Raw genomic sequence first — 17,575 nt, forward strand, 5'->3', positions numbered from 1 at the left:
ATCCTCCATCGTGCTGGATTCAGGATTCTGCAGGGTTCTCTGTTGCGCCATGCGCTTCAACCCCCATCAGCATGCATGCTGACGTCCCTCTCGAGTCTGTGCTTTTACGCCTTTGCCTCCCTTGTATCCCGTCTCAGTGTAGAGGTGGTGGTGGTTTGTTAGCACTTGTGATGACTCACAGGTGATGTTCTCGCATGTGTGTCCCTGTAATGACTCGTGCGTGTCATTAAAACGTCAACCGCCATAAAGTCTCAGCCAACATCACTTATCGTCACTCTCACTGAGATGATGTCACGACAAACGACAAGAAATGACACGTCCTTCTTGGTTTAGTGGGGACCCTGCCGATGTCATCGGGATTGGACACACGTCCTGTCCAAATAACATGCTCTTTATTGAAAATCAAGCCATGTAGAAATCCATCCATTCATTTTCTCTCTACTGCTTATCGTAGCCCTCTTTCTAGCCCATTATGAGGGGTGCTGAAGCATGCGTAAAATGAATACCAGCCCCCCTAAAAGTTGAGATTGAAAAAAGAAAAATTGTCATTTTTAAAGAACCTAGAAAAGTGTAAAACTACAGTTTTTGGTTGTAACTATAAATATTTTAACAACACATATACAGCCCCTCCTTTGCTCCACCTAATCCCCCGTCTATCTTCAAGTCTTCCAGTGATGTGGTGTAAAGGCCCGACTTAAACCAGGATATGTGGCACATTTCTTAACTTCAACCACTTGATACCAACACACTATCAATACTGTCACTGTTTATGCTGTTAGGAATGAGTTAGTTGAGCTTTTTTTTTTCTCCCCCCCCCCCCTAACTATACTGTAGAAAACTCAGGTAGGTAAAATTCAGGTAGTCAAGACAGTACCACTGTCCTCTGTTTGAACTGGAATGAGAGAAGTTCACTGTTGTGTCACATACATGTGATAATATTAAAGCCTGAATAGTTAAGTACTTACTAAATAACTTACTAACTGGAATAAACATTTCTACCTCATTTTTGGGGGGTGCTGATCAAACCCACCTCAAATGAATCCCAGCACCCCTAAATCTCTGATCTTAGAATCAACACAACTGCTTATCCTTTTCAGGGTTGCAGGGAACTGGAGCGTATCCATGCTGCCTTTGAGCAAAAGGCAGACTACACCCTGGACTGGTTGCCAGTAATCATAGGGCAACTGTGTAGTGAGAGAACATCTCACAATCACATTCACACAGTCACTGAGTGGGAAATGAAACACAGGCTGCCGGCACGGACGTCAGGCGAATGTACAACTGCACTATCAGTTCCTCTATGAAGAAAACGGCATGATTTTGAACAAGAAGTTGTTATCTTCAAAAGTATCTTAAAGCTGTGTTCACTCATCACATTTGCTATGTTTGCTAAACAAATTTTGTACAATTGCTCTGATAGTGTGGTTAGTCTGTGAACTGTTCAGTGTGTTTTGATTTACTTCAGCTAACTTGGGACTTAGCGGCACGGTGGACGACTGGTTAGCGCGTCCGCCTCACATATCTGAGGACTGGGGTTCAATCCCCGGCCCCGCCTGTGTGGGTTTTCTCCGGGCATTCCGGTTTCCTCCCACGTCCCAAAAACATGCATGGTAGGTTAATTGAAGACTTTAAATTGCCCGTAGGTGTGAATGTGAGTGCAAATGGTTGTTTGTTTACATGTGCCCTGCGATTATCTGGCAACCGGTTCAGGGTCGACCCCACTCCTTGTTTCATGTTAATGTGCTGGACTCTGTAACAACTACTCAATCTATGTAGACGATTAAGCATGATGCCAACAACAAACCATTAAATGTTAGTGCATATCCGAATAAAGGTGCAGAGATCGGAGGGTTTTTTTTGCGTGTTTAGATTGTGGGGAAGAGCATTATTCAATATTTCCATAATTTTCTCAATGAATGACAAAATTCAGACATGCAGGAGATGTGTGCGTCTGAAAGTGAACCATTTCTTTCAACTAAAAAGGATTGCAATGCCTTGTTAGGGGTCTATGCTCCACTCTGTCATTGTAGTCCATCTACGGTAGTCATTGTTATTCCTTTGACATGACCAATCATTGTCCAAACTATAACTTGAAATTCCATCCACCCTTACATTTCCCTTACTTCATCAGCCTCTTTTGTGCCCTGCAGCACAGCAGAGCTTTGGGGTCAAGAGACAATGTTAAAATGGAACGAATATCTTTTTTGATTGATTTTAGGCCATGAGTCAGCTCATTGTCATTCTGATTGAGTGCAGGTAGGACTCAAGACAAATGCGAGAGCTGTTCTTTTGCGACCGGGGTTCATGTAAACGACAGCAGATCGAAGACACAAGACCAAAAATAAATAAATAAATAAAAAACACCCATTTCATCAATGTGGTGACTGGTGTGTAACATTCTCTTTTGGGGGTGTCAAACAGTTACATAATGATCATAGGGATGAATTTGGCATGAGTATGAACAATTCCGTGCTTAACTGCAGTTAAAGAAATGTTGCGCTTCTGTGTAAATGTCTAATCCATTTATCTAATCTTGTGTCGGAAAAATTATCATAAGAATAAGAAATCAGATGAAAGTGACCCAGGGAGTCCAAGAAGTAGAGTAGAGACGAAAAAAAGGGGACAAAGATTTATGAATGTAATGTGGGTTAGAACATAGATTGCATTACAGAAGAGAATAATTGTTGCATATGGAGGCCGACTCTGGATGGGAAGAAATCACTCACCAAAGCTCAGTCCGACATCATGTCTCCTGCAACTCCCTATGCAGCCGTTACGCCTTTCTTTCACCATTGACACTTTTCTTGTCATACGCTTTGCTGAAATGATGTCAACTAGTTACCATTTAAAGTGTCTGCTTTAGATAAAAATGATACTTCAGTAAGTATAAGCTGCTACTGTACTGTTATTAGATAAAACACTTCCACCTAGTGGTGCTACATTGTGGTGGTGTACTTTTTAAATTGGATTTGATCACTACTTCAACTATGAACGCGAAACAATAGCAGTAATGCTGAGAATCTCAGCATATCTCTTACAACAAGCAAGTTTTCTTAAGTTTTCTTTCTTAACATTACACTCAGCTTCAACCTTGAGGAAATTTTAAATGAGGAAAGAAACATCAAACAAGCGATGCAATTCCCTCTATCCATCTTGAGCGTTTTTGCTGACAAAGTCGGTGCAGGAATATCACAAAATTAACTCTCAGATCATCTCTGATGTGTAGATGGCCCAAAAGTCCACCGTCATCCCATTGGAACGCAACCGTCCCAAAATGAAATGACTTCAAACGACAATAAGATAGTCGTTTGTGGGCTAAATTATTATTATTATTATGTTGTTGTTGTTTTTTTTTTTAATTGTGATATGCAAAATGTACCAGATGTGATTCATACAAAGCTGACACGACTTATTCACTTGTAGTTTTGCAGAGCCGATACAAACCTCCAACCGTACAACTGTGAGGCGGATGTGCTAACCCCTCGACCACCTTCAGTCCTCCACACTCAACTAGAATTTGGTCCAACTGAACTGTATGTACCCTTTGCTGGAAACATGGCCACGAAAGACCACCTTGAGTCCATGTGAGCACCTGGCACTAGTGACTGAGGTTTGCGCTGACAAAAGCCAGAATTTAATGCCAAAAACAAGCCAGAGCAGGAGCACACCCTCGTCTTGTTTCTATTGATGCTTGTGAACTCTTCGTGACCTCGGCTGAGTTTAACAAATCAGCGATCGTCACCTTTTGGAGCTCAAAGTTCTCCGCACGGCACAGCAGCCAACACCCCCGTCAAGATAAAAGTGAGGTCAGCATCATCGATTCGCCGTTCCCTGCGTGGGTCACGCTGGGTTTAAGACTTTCCCAGCATGCACTTGGCTCGCGGTGGGGGAAGTAAGGGTGTTTGATACATAAACCTACAAGTAAAGGCAAGTCCAGAGCACTAAATTACAGAACGATGGTTAAATGCTGCACTTTTGCATCTATGCAAAAAAAAATATATATATACATTAACAAAACTGGAAAGCCAGGATAGATGGATGTATTTCAAGCTACATGGGCGTCACTGTGCTTATATGAGCTCCTTGTTCTGCTACACACCCAAAAAAAATGCACAATAAAACACACTACAAATATGGACAACATGCACAAAACTGAATGCCTTGAAAGTGTTTTTGTTGAAATCCGACTCTCTTTTTTTTTTTTTTTTTTTTTTTTTCAGAAAACATTGTGTAATGTGTATGATAAATTATAAACGTTCAATTTAATCAAATGAAATCTACTTCTGCGAATGATGCTATGATCCAGAGGGTATGTTACAAAAGACAAGTTAGGTTTTCAGCACTTTGCTTGTCCAATTGTGACCTGCAAGAAGATGCCAACCACCAGCAGATGAAGTGTGTTGTGAAGGAGACACTGAAGAGCATCGGGAGCAAAAAAGGTAAACATTAAGCTTGAATCCATAAAGATGGACAGAAACGCAATGTGCACATCAGAAACATATGGGATAAAACCAAAAGAATCCCAAATGTATTCAACATTACTTCAGCAGCAGCATTTGTCTGAGACTATTTTTAGCGAATCAAAACAGATATTTTTGGCACCAGGATGTGGGATTGACTGAAAATCTTTCAAAATATTCCGTTAAACAAATATTCTACTGATCGTGTAATTAGTTGTCATGTTAGGATCATTGCGGTCCATAGAAAGGACTTTTATGTGCGTGTCTATTCGTGGGTATGTGTTTGAGTAAAATGAACATGCTGTTTTTTTAAACTAATGACATGACAACAAAACCCCCATATTCCAAATACAAATCTTGTCATTTTGTGCATTTATTTGCAGAAAATGAAAAGTGGTCAAGCCCCCAAAAAGGTCCAGTGTTTATTTGGTGTCCTCATTTTTTTTAAAGTGACGTGAAACAGAACGACGGCGCACAATGTTGCACCTATTGAGCTAGGGGATGGGTGGGATCAGTGCCTTGCTCAAGGGCACCTGGACAGTCGTCAGGAACCAGACTAGCATTTCTCAAATAATTGCTTTTTATTGATTCTTTTTTTCTCCTCCTAACACACTTGTCCACAGTAAGACTTTGAACTGAGACCCTGCAGATCGACGCCCAAGTCTTTACAGATGAACTACTGCCACCATTACAACAACTTTTATTTGATTTGAATTTGAAGTCTTTGGTACTCTGTCGGACATAAGTGACGGATTCATGTGCCGTGTTGGTCATCTCGAGGGCTGCGCACCGCACACACACACACACACACACACACGTGCAGAGTTTTGCACGGGCACGTGTGGGGTGTCTCACATTTTAAAAAGTGGTAAAGATATTAAAAATCGGAATGCGTACGCAATAGTAAAATTATATGAACAAAGGACTACATTGCTGACAGCCTGCTCAAAGAAACACTCATCCATCTTACCTGAATTCTTGTCCAAGAAAAGGCAGCAGTGAGTCTGGAGTAACCATGGTAACACCTGTGACACATAAAGACACTGTATGTATACGAGTAGACAATACAGCTGACTCACACCAGTGCACGTTGGCTAAATGTGGAAACAATGAAGGTGGAGGTACTGTACCTGATGGGGTTGATTAACTGGTTTCCCCTTCATTCACACCAAACGCAGTAACACGTTTTAGGTTTTTGCCCAACTTTCTATTTTTTCTCCTTAACCTCGTGTGCACGGCATGCCCACGTGATCTAATGGCCATAACAGAAACCAGAAAAACATGCTTTGGCCGCAGCTCGGCGCACGTTACCTTCTTCATGGCTGACACGTTCCATGCACGGCGAAGGTCACTTCTTCACGAGGCGATCGTGATCCGGCGTCGCGCAGCCTCCCGTGGAGGTTCGGAGGGTCTGCAGGCATCTGCGGGCGTGGATGTGTGCACGGGCTCGTCCAGATGTGCTGGAAGGCTCTCGACCGCGTCTGACGCCATTTTTTTTTCACCCCCCACCCCCCAAAAAAAGTCTGCGACCACATCTGTGACGATGTTGTGATGCAGTCACAACTTCTTAGATTCTTCTATTAATAGATCAATATGACGCGTCTCTCTACAGGAAGTGGTCATTTTTGCGCTTATAGGACTTCAAATTGACCCATTAATGCCGACTCTTCACAGCACACAATCTCACAAGATTCAACATAGGTATGTATTTTATGCCTATGGAGAAAAGAAAATATATATATATATTTTTTTTAATTATTATTATGAAGTGTGTTATGTGACCCAAGAATCATCAAAACACATCACGAGGAATAAAAGGTGCATAGTGTACAGTGCTACTGTGCATTATTGTATGTTTAACAATTTCAAAGACATTTCAGAGTATAGAATGTGTTTATAAAAGGATGGTATTAATAGTCTGGGGAGCTTCATACAGCTTGAAGATATATATAAATAAACAAAATATATATATGGTCATTGCTTCCTGGATTTCACCTATTTTTCTACTTTTCTACGATATTCTAATTTAGATCCCCTCATGAGTGTGGTTGGAGTTTATTATTATCTATACCTAAGTGTTCAATGGAATTGATATATGTGTGATATTCCGCAGTAACACCATCAGGCCACACGTATAACTCATTTGCCCTCAACTCACTACTTTTGTCATTGTGCTTTTTTTTTTTTTTTTTTTTTTTTTCCCTTCAGGTTTCTGATTGGCTAAAATTGTCTCACAGTCTCGATATTGTCGAAAAAAAAACCCATCATTTTTGTGGGCGATTTATTTATATTGTATTCAGTCATTTTTTTGCGAAAATTATTGTTAAATCCATCCATCCATCCATTTTCTGAGCCGCTTCTCCTCACTAGGGTCGCGGGCGTGCTGGAGCCTATCCCAGCTGTCATCGGGCAGGAGGCGGGGTGCACCCTCAACTGGTTGCCAGCCAATCGCAGGGCACATAGGAACAAACAACCATTCGGACTCACAGTCAATTTAGAGTCTCCAATTCGTGCATATTTTGGGGATGTGGGAGGAAACCGTAGTGCCCGGAGAAAACCCACGCAGGCACGGGGAGAACATGCAAACTCCACACAGGCGGGGCCGGGGATTGAACCCGGGTCTTCAGAACTGTGAGGCTGACGCTCTAACCAGTCGGCCGACGTGCCTTTTATTGCCTAATTTGTTGCTTTACTTTTTTTTTTTTTTTAAATAAACTTGTTTAAAAAAAAAAAAAAAAAAAAAAGTAAGCCACTGGTGTGTATGAATTCAGACTTGACGTAATTAACGATTTGTCTTCGAGTTTTTTTGTTTTTTTTTTGTCATAAAACGTATGTATTGAACACCTGCTTCAAATCAGTGCCGTCCTTGCAGCGGCTGCGCAAGCACAACTTCCTCCCTCGAGTGACGCATTAAAGGCGAAGAAGGAGCAGGCCGTGCATCTCCAGAGACTCCAAAGCTTTATGCACGTCATGAACGCAGGATTTCCAGGCGGGGGTGCAGAAGACCTGCAGGCGTGCACGCTTGCTTGAAGCGGCCCAGGAAGTAAAAGGCGTGCAGCTGCCAGGTATGCGCCCGTGAAAGTCACATTGTTGTGCTTTGCGCATTTAATCCATTTTAAAAATAATAATAATAATAATAATAATACAAATAAAAATGGCCTGCAACGAAGAGTTTGCAGTCTTCGGAGTTAATAAACGTTCCCGCTTGATGTCAGATGAGCTTTCTGTAAAAGTTGACGTCGTCATAGCAGCCGATGCACGTGATCGCGTTTAATTTGTCATTCGCGTCACACGATGAGGTCGGTCACATAATTGATTGGGTAATTGCTTGGCGCTGAGAGGAACTGTCGTGTCTTGATTGTTAAAATTGAGCAGCTAACATTTTGAGTTGTTTTCCCCGAATTTTAAAAACTCTGGTCGATGTGCGTGTGCTGTTCAAAACTCAAATGATATTTTTCGTTTTAGATTGGCTTCCTCTTGTGCAGACCTCTTTGTCAAGCCCTGCATCACAATGGGGAATACAAACAACCGCTCCTCAGCAGGTTTGTGATATCCTCCCCCCAAAAAAGTACTGCACAATTGTCCTGTCCAGTTTTCTCCGCCAAATTTAAAAGAAGCTGTACCGTTTTGCTCATTTTTCTGTGTAGCCAATGGAAGAAAACATTTTTTTTTTAAATTGTATTTTATTTTCAACAATCTGTTATTGAAATCTGACTCAACGGCAGGTTGTCCTACACATTTGGAGTATGAAATAAAAGCTGGTGAAGTGTACTTGGTTATACGGCAGTGTGGTTGAAGTGACCGTCCAGGATAAATAAAATAAAAACCTAATGAGATGTTTGCTGCAAAAGCGCGTCGCAACCATTTTAACTTAGCCAGCCCCTGCAACAACTGTGCTAGTTGGCTCACCCCCTTTCCTCTAAACACACACACACACACCCTATAATAAAATTAAATGAGTACAAATTATATCGTATAAAATCAGCTCAGTTCAGTTCCTTACGCACTGGCGTAAATGTCCGTGTGCATGGTTGTCAACGTGCCCTGTAATTAGTTAATTTCCAGTCCAGGGTGTGTCCGCCTTTTGGCTTGGATAAGCGCCGGCTCCCCACGACATGAAACGGGAGAAGCGCTTTGAGAAAATGAATGAAATTAGCTCCCACAAGTTAGGCACGCATGTCTCTATGTTGAGTTTCTGTAGTAGAAGGGCTGACTGGTGGTAGCCATTTTGGGTGCACTGGGTGTTGAGAAAATGCTCATATTTCAGCTTTTTATTTTGTGAAATAGAATTATAATACAAGAGTTTTTCCATCTGGAGCATCCCAACCACAATTTGGGAATGGAGGTCAAAATAGCCAAAATATGGGACCTTTAATTCATTTCCAATGTCAGCTGCTAAGTTTTCCCCAAAACTTCTGAAGTACCACTTGTGACTAACTCATTCTTACTCTTAAGAATTTATTCTCATGCTCATTGAAAATTACGGACAGGAAAGCGTCACGCTGCACGCAAATGCGATACAGTATTTAGAGGGCCGTGTTTTTTGACATTGACGGATTGATGCTGTAATTTCCGAACTTCCCTGCACATTGCCAAAACTATACTTGAACCGCCTTTCGCGCCAAGTCAGCTGAGATGGGCTCCAGCTCACCCGTGACCAGGAACAGGATAAGCGGTATTGAAAAATGGAGGGAGATGGTAGCAATAAGAAAGTAAACATCTTACCTTTGCCAAACCTCACTGGATTCTTGCAAGAATTTAGTTTTAAAGTGTGTGTGTGCGCGTGCGTGCGTGTTGGCATTAGAAGGGTGTGGAAACACCGTGCTTACAGCTAGCTGTAGTAGCAAGGACCTTTTGCTTCAGACCTTTAACAGATGTTCAATCCTTCCTTCTCCTGCACTCAGGTTCTCCTTTTGATTTCTTCCAAACTCACCTGACGCCCTCAGAGGCAGATGTGACGACCATGGCCATATCCTCCGAAACCTCCTCCCACAGGCCGCAAACGCCCTCACTCGAAATGCCCCCGCACGACTCTCACGCCACCACCTTCGCAGTAACGGACTGGGCGCAGAGGCTCTCCCCTCCCTCCGAATGGGCCATCTTGAGCGTAGACGGCAGCATCAAGTCTCCGAACGTGAGTGGCGAAGTGGCTGGCCACGACGAGGCCCCGGTGGTCAGTCTGTGCAGCCTGACATCACTGAATTCGTCCAGGGTGTGGCCTTTGGAGCAGAGCTGGCAGGAGAAGGACAGCGGGCTGGAGCCCCAGGCTGCGGCCGAGAGGTCCGGGAAGAAGCTGAGCCGGGCCTTGCTCCGCCTGATTGAGCGCCATTGTACTTTGTTGGGCCTCAGCCTAGACATGGATACCACCGTGGTAGCTGTAGGTAGGCCATGTCTTCACTGATGCCGGATTGTTTGAGTGCCACAGTCTACCGTTTTCTTGAGCTATGAGAAAAATTAACCAAATAATTCATTTTTTAAAGTCAGTAATACCTTGACTTGAGCGTGCCCATTCGACTAAGTTATGAGCCGTTGCTTGGTTCATTTTTTTTTTTTGTGGGGGCGGTGGTGGGGCTGTTTTGCGAGCCAAACTTTCAGGTACAAACGCTTTCAGATAAGTGAAGGATATGGCACAATTATGGTACTTTAAGGCCATCCCATGTGGGCAAGGAGCCAGCTTGACTCACTCACTCAACCCACCCACCCACAAGGCAGTCAACTCGACTCACAACAAGCATGATTTGGGCCCATTGCAAAATATTTTTCTACGGACGCATCACTTTGAATGTCCCCTAGCTTAATGCTAACATACAATGCAAAACTCCAAAGAGGGGCTTCCAAATGACATCGATGTGGCGGTGTCATTATGCTTTAAGCACAATTTGAGTATTTGAACACAAAACGGTGCAAGAACGCATATAGACTGACAGGATAAAAATACTTGCAGGCATTACATTTTTTTTTTTTTTTTTTTTTTTAAATGCTCTGCAAAAACTAAATTATTATAGCTGACAGTCATTTAGTTGAGGGGGAAAAATATGAATTGCTATACCAGTAAATTGAGTTACAAGCTTGGTCACACAATGAATTAAACTTGTAAGTCAAGGTACCACTGTATTGGGATGGAAGTCTATTTCTCAAAATGTTCTGAACTCCTGTATCAATCCCAGTGTTGTACTGAGAAGGATAATGTTGTTTTGAGTTGCTCAGCCTCCCACAGTTCATGTCATGTTGTCTGTCTTGAGCCAGCAAACGAGTGGCAGCTGAATCAACAGCACGCCTCCTGGTTTTTGCCAAGTGGCACACTCCAGTGGCTTAGCTAGTGCATTCACTTGTCACACTTCCGCACAAGCAAGCAAATTGTGTACAATGAATCGATTAATTAAATAGGCCATCCCTATTTTTCATATTGTGCTGATATTCGCCTTTTTAAAATGGGTCATTTTTTTTTTTTCACTGATGCCGGATTGAATAATTTTTATTTGCATAGATTAAAAAAAAAAAAAAAAAGTTGTCCACAATTTGATGTCATTAAAAAATGTAGATCTGTTGGGCCCTAATTTTGATTTACGTAGATTTACAATAATAATAATAAAAAGTTTTCCACAATTTGATGTCATAACATTAGTAATAAACATAATCTCATGTTGTAGAATGGGGCACAAAATGTCAAGAGTCTGCACTGTACTGAAACATCATTGCAGAACCCTTCAATAGAAATGTTCCAGATTTTGTGATGCTGGTGAGTCTACTCTCATTCACACATGTATGCATTTTACATTTGCTTCATCCTGTCAGAGCTGGTCAAACAGTTGATAACGGAAAGAGACAAACTAGCCGAGGAGGTGAACAGCCTGCGAGAGACTCTAAACGTGAGTCCAACCTGCACATTCTAGCGTTGTTGAATTTGACACGTAAAGCGTTGCGTTTTTAAAATCACGACACTTCCGTCTTCTTCTCAGAATGAGAAGTCGGAGTGGCAGCAGTTCCAGTGTGACCTACATGTGGCCGTGTCCGTAGCCGAAGGACTGCGGGCGGAATCGGAGCAAGCCCGAAGCCAGCTCCAGGAGGACCACAAGAGTTTGCAGGAGGAGCTGGCCCAGGCCCTGGGAAGGGAGCTGGAGATGCAGCGGGAGCTGAAATGTCTGTGCTCCCAACACACTGATGTGTGCCGCAGATTGGGCTCGCTTGAAAAGCAGCAGCCAATGGACAGAAGATTCACAGAAGACAAAAGCCACCCTGCGGAGGGTCATGCGATGAAAATGCACTACGTTATGGAGGAAGCTGACATGAAAAGTGTTCACAAACAAGAGGAGCATGAAGCTAATGAAAAGATGGATGCAAAAAGATCTGCAAACTCACAGCTGACGGGCAAGGGTATAGTGAAGGTATACGTGGATGCGCTGGAGAAGAAAAAAGGAGAGCGTGATCCAAGGAGGTTGGTGATGTCTCAAAGGTCTTTGTAAATCCACATGAGCTCCCGCCACAGTGTTCCTCTGCTCTATCAGTTTTTTGTTTTTAGTTGTTGCACACATTACAGTATGTACTGTGTTTTTTTTACATTTTATGCTTAATTTGTTTTTTGAGTTAAAATACATTTACTATGCTTTGGGGGGGTAAAACTATAAACAAATGTTGTTTTATATGAGGTCTATCGCAGATTTTCACATATTGCAGGGGGTTCTGAAACGTAGCCCCCACGATAAACGGAGATTCGCTGTACAGTCGGGTCTGATGTAATATTGAAAAGAATTTCTCCCACAGGAGTCTGTCCCGTATTCCATTGCCTGTTGACTCTTCCTGTCACAATAATAACTTGATTAAAACGAGCTCAACATTGCCACAACGCAAGGTATGGCACGTTCCATTTGGTACAGAACTTGTTCGAAAGCAAAATCAGCCTGTGTTTCTCCCTATTGACTCCCCCCCCCCCCCCCCCCCCCCTCCTTTAACAGAAAGAAGAGCCACCACAAGGGAGGAAGATGGCGCACATTTTCAAGCGCCATGACAGCTGGTCAAGCTGTCACACAGGTAAGTTTAAAGCAGATGCCCGGATCGGTGGGCCGTGGTCTCTATCAGGATCCAGATGTGTTATAGACAGACGCAGCTTTGTTGTCAGAGGATTTTGACAAAGCTTAGGATTTTAACACAGTGGTCCTCAAACACCAGGGCCATTTGGTACCGAGCCACGCAGAAGGCCTAGGGGGGAAAAAAAATATATATAATATATTTGGCTTGTAGCACTTCAGCTTTAAATTGCATGCTGAAGTGTTTTATTTGTAAATGTACTTGATGGGGAATATTTGTTCAACCCTAAAATGTAAAAAAAAATACTGACAAAACGAACCTTGAATACAACATTGCTACTAGTTTTGTACAAGCACTGTACACAAATCGGAACAATAACATTTCCTCCTGCGCTAGTGCTAACACAACATAAGGGCTATCCTGGTTGCTCCACCTTCCACAATTAAACCAAAAAAAAAAGTTACCTGGTGTTAATAAAAGGTCTCTGACATTCTTTGGTCAAAATACACAAAGGATAAAAACGTTATAGGATACTTAATATACTCTTGTCACACACTGGTTGACATCAGGCTGTTTTGAGGAGCAGTTATAGCTCATGAAAATTACAGAACAGGTTTTATTACCATGACAACCAGTGGAGACGTTGGGTCATGTGACAAAGCAAAGCTAGTTTTTGCCAACTAGAAACCATTTAAAAAAAAAAAAAAAATTAAAACATGAGCAATTAATCTAGTGACCTGTTACAGTGGTATTGGAGACTTCTGGAGAATTGGAGACTTCTTCCAGAGTAAATGTTCACCAATCTGCGTGCAGACTGGAAATGGATGCTGTATGCACAAAACCACCTCTGGGTAATTTCTCTATCTGGCCCTGAGACCCCACTACTTGAAAACAAAAACTAAAATTTACCAAATGAGTTTTGTCAGAAAGGTTCTAGGACTGGTGTCACAAACTATATAGTTCAAACACAAGCTACAAACTGAGTTCTCCCCTTCAATGGATGTAAAACAGGTTCAAGACGGCTAACTTGTTGCTGCATCACCATGACAGCGTGCCTGCTCACAATGCCCTGAGCATCAGACACTTCCTGGTTGAGAAGAACACTGCCGAGCTGGCGCAGCCTTCCGACTCGCCAGACCTGGCTACCTTTTTATTTTTTTTTTATTTTTTATTTTTTTTGTTTTTTTTGTTCTCCCCCTTTCCAAAGCTCAAGCGGACCCGTTTGGAAAGTTGTGGACAACGTCGCGATAGCTGCGGATGATCCTGGAAGAAGTGTTGTGGTCGTGCATGAAGGCATGGCAGAGAAGGCTGGGAAAGTGCATTATACTCGGAGCATTACTTTGACTGCAAAAACAATTTGAAATATCTTTTGTGACAGCAGAGCTGGAACTTTTTCTGACACCTCCTTTTATCACATTTAAATGTACAGCCTCTGTGACACGGGTTGTTGTTTTTCTTGCAGGAAAACTGGATGATGCGCCTTCCGATATCAAGTGAGTACAGTTTGTTTTTTAACCCTTGCATACTGTTTGGGTCAAAACGGACCCAGAATATACAATTTGCGCATGGAAAATGAAGGCGAGGGTTAAAATGAGACCAAATCACTCATTAATAAGAGTGAAAGCACGTTGACATGACAACGTGATTTCCAGACCCGCGAATGGATTGTGCGCTCAGCTACGGCGTCACGGCGGCTCCAAAAGAAACTCCCTGCTGAGCTGGTGTCAAAGTCGTACTGAAGGCTATCAGGTTTGAGAGCGCCCCCTTCTCATCTTTTCAAATGGCAATCTGCCAGTGCAAACTAAGAGTAACATTTGAACATTTTGGTGGCAGTATATTGAGATCACGAACTTCAGCACCTGCTGGCAGGACGGTTTGGCCTTCTGTGCCGTGTATCATACTTATCTGCCTACTCGCATCCCTTACAACAGCCTCGACCCAGCAGAGAAGGTACGAGACCTCAATGAGGGCAATAGAATGCATGAAGCTTGACCTTGGTCAAAACAATTTGAAAATGCTGCTTTTCTTGTTTTTTTTTTCCCCAGAAGGAAAATTTGGATCTCGCTTTTAAGACGGGAGAGTCTGTTGGGATCACAACCACTCTGGTGAGGCTTTCTTCATATAAACATTGTGAAATGTTTTAACTGCACTGTTAAATCTTTCAACGTCCAAAGAACAGGACACAATTTTTTCTAGACTGATTTCTCCACATTCCGGTCTCTTAAGGTTCATAAATATTTGAAATGCACGGCTGTGAATGCGCCAATGCCCACAGTGCATCTCTCAGTGCATTCTATTGCTTGAGCAGATGAATAGAAAGTAGGGAAAGTTAGAAAATTGCAGTTTCAGAAACCAGTTGACAATAAAAGGATGAAACCGTCATTGTGTGAGGTCGCATGAGACTGCAAAATGTTTTGTTCGATGTCTTTTTTTTTTTTTTTTTTTGTAATTTTGTGATGCCACCCCTGAAAAGAAAAATAGATGAATATAGAATAGCATAAGAAAAATGTGGGATCCATTGTGACATATGGCTTGCTCCCTTCTTTTAGCTGACCCACCAAGCCTTTACTGTACATCAAGAATAAAAAAATAATAATAAGCCAAGATAAAGTGGTTGTACAAGTGTCCACACCCTCTTATCAGAAATGTGGCTGTGTTCAGAATTAACCAATCACATTCAAAGCTACAGCACCATTATTTAAAGTGACTCTGATTAAGCCTAAATAAATGTCAGATGTTCCTGATATAGTTTTGCTTTCTCGCTGAAGGTTTTGTGCTAACTCGAACTGTTCATAATTCCCTCCACCTTGACTAAGGCCAAAGTTCCGGCTGAAGAAAAACATCCCCTCACTGTAGCTATGGTGTTGTTTGCGGCAAACATACTTGTAGATTAATAGCCAAAATGTGCAACATCTTTGGGGCGTGACACTCCCCCCGCACACACGCACACAAGCATTTGGGCGATTTCAAATGCGTTTATATAAAAGTGCAGCCAGGCTTTGGCAATTTTCTTTGTAAGATTAGGCTTCTGTTTTGTCAGCCTAGTTGTCACATGCACTTGACAGAAATTGCTGCTCTTCAATGTTGCTGTCGGCCTCTTGGCAGCCTCCCTGACCAGTTAATTTTTTCTCTTTTTTTTTTTCCATCCAGTTCTTGGCAATGTCAATATTGTGCCATATTTTCTACACTTGAAGATTGCGCTCACTGTATTCCATTGTCTATTTAATGCCTTGGAAATGTTTTGTACCCTCCTCCTGACTGACACGTTTTAACAAAGAGGACCCTCTGATGCTGTGGAAGCTCTATGCGGTCTATGGCTTGTGCTGTAAGATGTGACAACAGAAATGTCAAGGAAAACCCAGTAGAACAGCTGAGCTTTATTTGGGGTTAATCAGAGGCACATAAATGGTGGCAGGTGTGTGCTGACTCCCATTTAACATCCGTTTGAATGTGAATTATTTAATTGTGAACACAGCCACATGCTATGATAGCTTGATCTCATTTTTATATAGTACCAAAAAACTGGCATTTGAACAGGGGTCTGTAAACTTTTTATAGCCACAATTTTTTACTTTGTCTTTTTTCCCCTAAAGATGGTTTGTATTTTTTTCCCATTTAGCTCATTGAATAATCACTTGATTTATTTATTGTAAATGGGGGGGGGGGGGGGGGGGGGGGGAAATTATACATTTAACAAGGCTTTATTTGGTAAATAACTGGTAAATCCATTATAGTTAAATTGTAAGTACAACTTAAAAATGAGTGAATTCTTTATTTTATTTTTTACCATTTATAAATTCTACCACTTTTTTTGTCACATCAATTATGATTGACCTGGCCTATTTTGTCAATTTTTTTTTAACAATCAAATATTGGCTATGTTTTGGTCCACCAGTGGTCTTCAGCTATGTCCACTATCTCCAGTAACTGATGTTGTCTTTGTTTGCCCTCTTTCATGGTGACCGTGCGTCAGTCTGTGGAGGAGATGCTGAAGGAGGATGGTCCAGAATGGCAGAAAGTACTGTGTTATGTCGAAAGCATATTTCATCACTTTGTCAGATATGAGGTAGCAACCACCCAAGGCTATGACTGTGTGTCTGCAATATGACCAGAATTTATCGTTTTATGGTGCCGCTCACTCCTCTTGCGCCGTCATGCTTCACAGCTCCCCAATATAAGAACCTTGACTGGGTTTCTTTCTTTTTTTTCTCCCCCTCCCCAATGATGTCGCTCACACTGGGTAAGATAAGCAGCCAGGATGTTGCACTGACTGTACCCCATGTTACAAAAAAAGTATGAGACAAGCATGAATATAACTGAACTCCTCATTTGTTTTGTTGGGCCTTGAAGCACTGGTTTGCACTAAATTTCTTTAAGAAAATTAACACTTTAATGGAGACTATTTTTGGAATAGGGACACTTAGTGTTGTTTATCTTGGCCGATAAGCGGCATCATCTGCTGTGATTGTCACATTCACTGCATGCAGCCAAACTCGAAGACTGAATTTTATATGTTAAAATGTTTGACGTCTGAGGAACATTTTAGGAAAATGCATTTGTTTCAGTGGGTTTTTTTTGGTGTTAAGTTAAATAAAGATATATTTGAACATTTCACAATAATGCAAGTTTTAGATTTTTTTTTCTTCCCACAGCAGAAATTACACATGCACATAAACAAAAAAATCCCTTTTTAAAATTTTGCTGACAAATACAAAGTCAAAAGGCAGGCATAGAATGAGGACTTCAGGTAGCACATGTTGATTTATTATAGTTCTAAAACAAACAGGAAGCCAGCCATTCGAGAGGGTACATCAAGTCAAGTATGTCTGCTCCATTAACCCTCTGCATAAAATGAGTGCTTAAAATTATTTTATTTTTTTTAAATCAAAAGCTGATGTATGTAAATCGGAGGGGGGGGGGGGGGGGACTAAAAAATGGCATGAGAAAATTTTCATTTATGGCCTTGTTAAATATGAATGTGTATTGTGTTGCAAATGAATAGAATTTCATATCAGTCCGACCAAACATTCAATTTTCTTTGATTTTAGTTTGACCTGGAAAAACAAATGTACAAATTAGCATTAGGGCCG

The 17,575-nt window shown here is 41.8% G+C and overlaps 1 protein-coding gene across 1 annotated transcript; it reads left to right on the forward strand.

Moving 5' to 3' along the window:
- Window positions 1-6,119: 6,119 nt before the first annotated feature.
- Window positions 6,120-17,042, forward strand: LOC133417150 (cytospin-A-like). The gene is made up of 13 exons (XM_061704684.1): window positions 6,120-6,161; window positions 7,333-7,525; window positions 7,926-8,002; window positions 9,365-9,841; window positions 11,256-11,329; window positions 11,420-11,895; window positions 12,222-12,309; window positions 12,413-12,488; window positions 13,948-13,978; window positions 14,138-14,234; window positions 14,319-14,435; window positions 14,531-14,590; window positions 16,459-17,042. Exons 3-13 carry the CDS (start codon window positions 7,972-7,974, stop codon window positions 16,591-16,593), a joined length of 1,662 nt encoding a protein of 553 aa, XP_061560668.1. The 5' UTR covers window positions 6,120-6,161; window positions 7,333-7,525; window positions 7,926-7,971; the 3' UTR covers window positions 16,594-17,042.
- The last annotated feature ends 533 nt before the right edge of the window (window positions 17,043-17,575 follow it).

Source organism: Phycodurus eques, chromosome 18, assembly GCF_024500275.1.
Source record: "Phycodurus eques isolate BA_2022a chromosome 18, UOR_Pequ_1.1, whole genome shotgun sequence".
Lineage (NCBI taxonomy): Eukaryota > Metazoa > Chordata > Actinopteri > Syngnathiformes > Syngnathidae > Phycodurus > Phycodurus eques.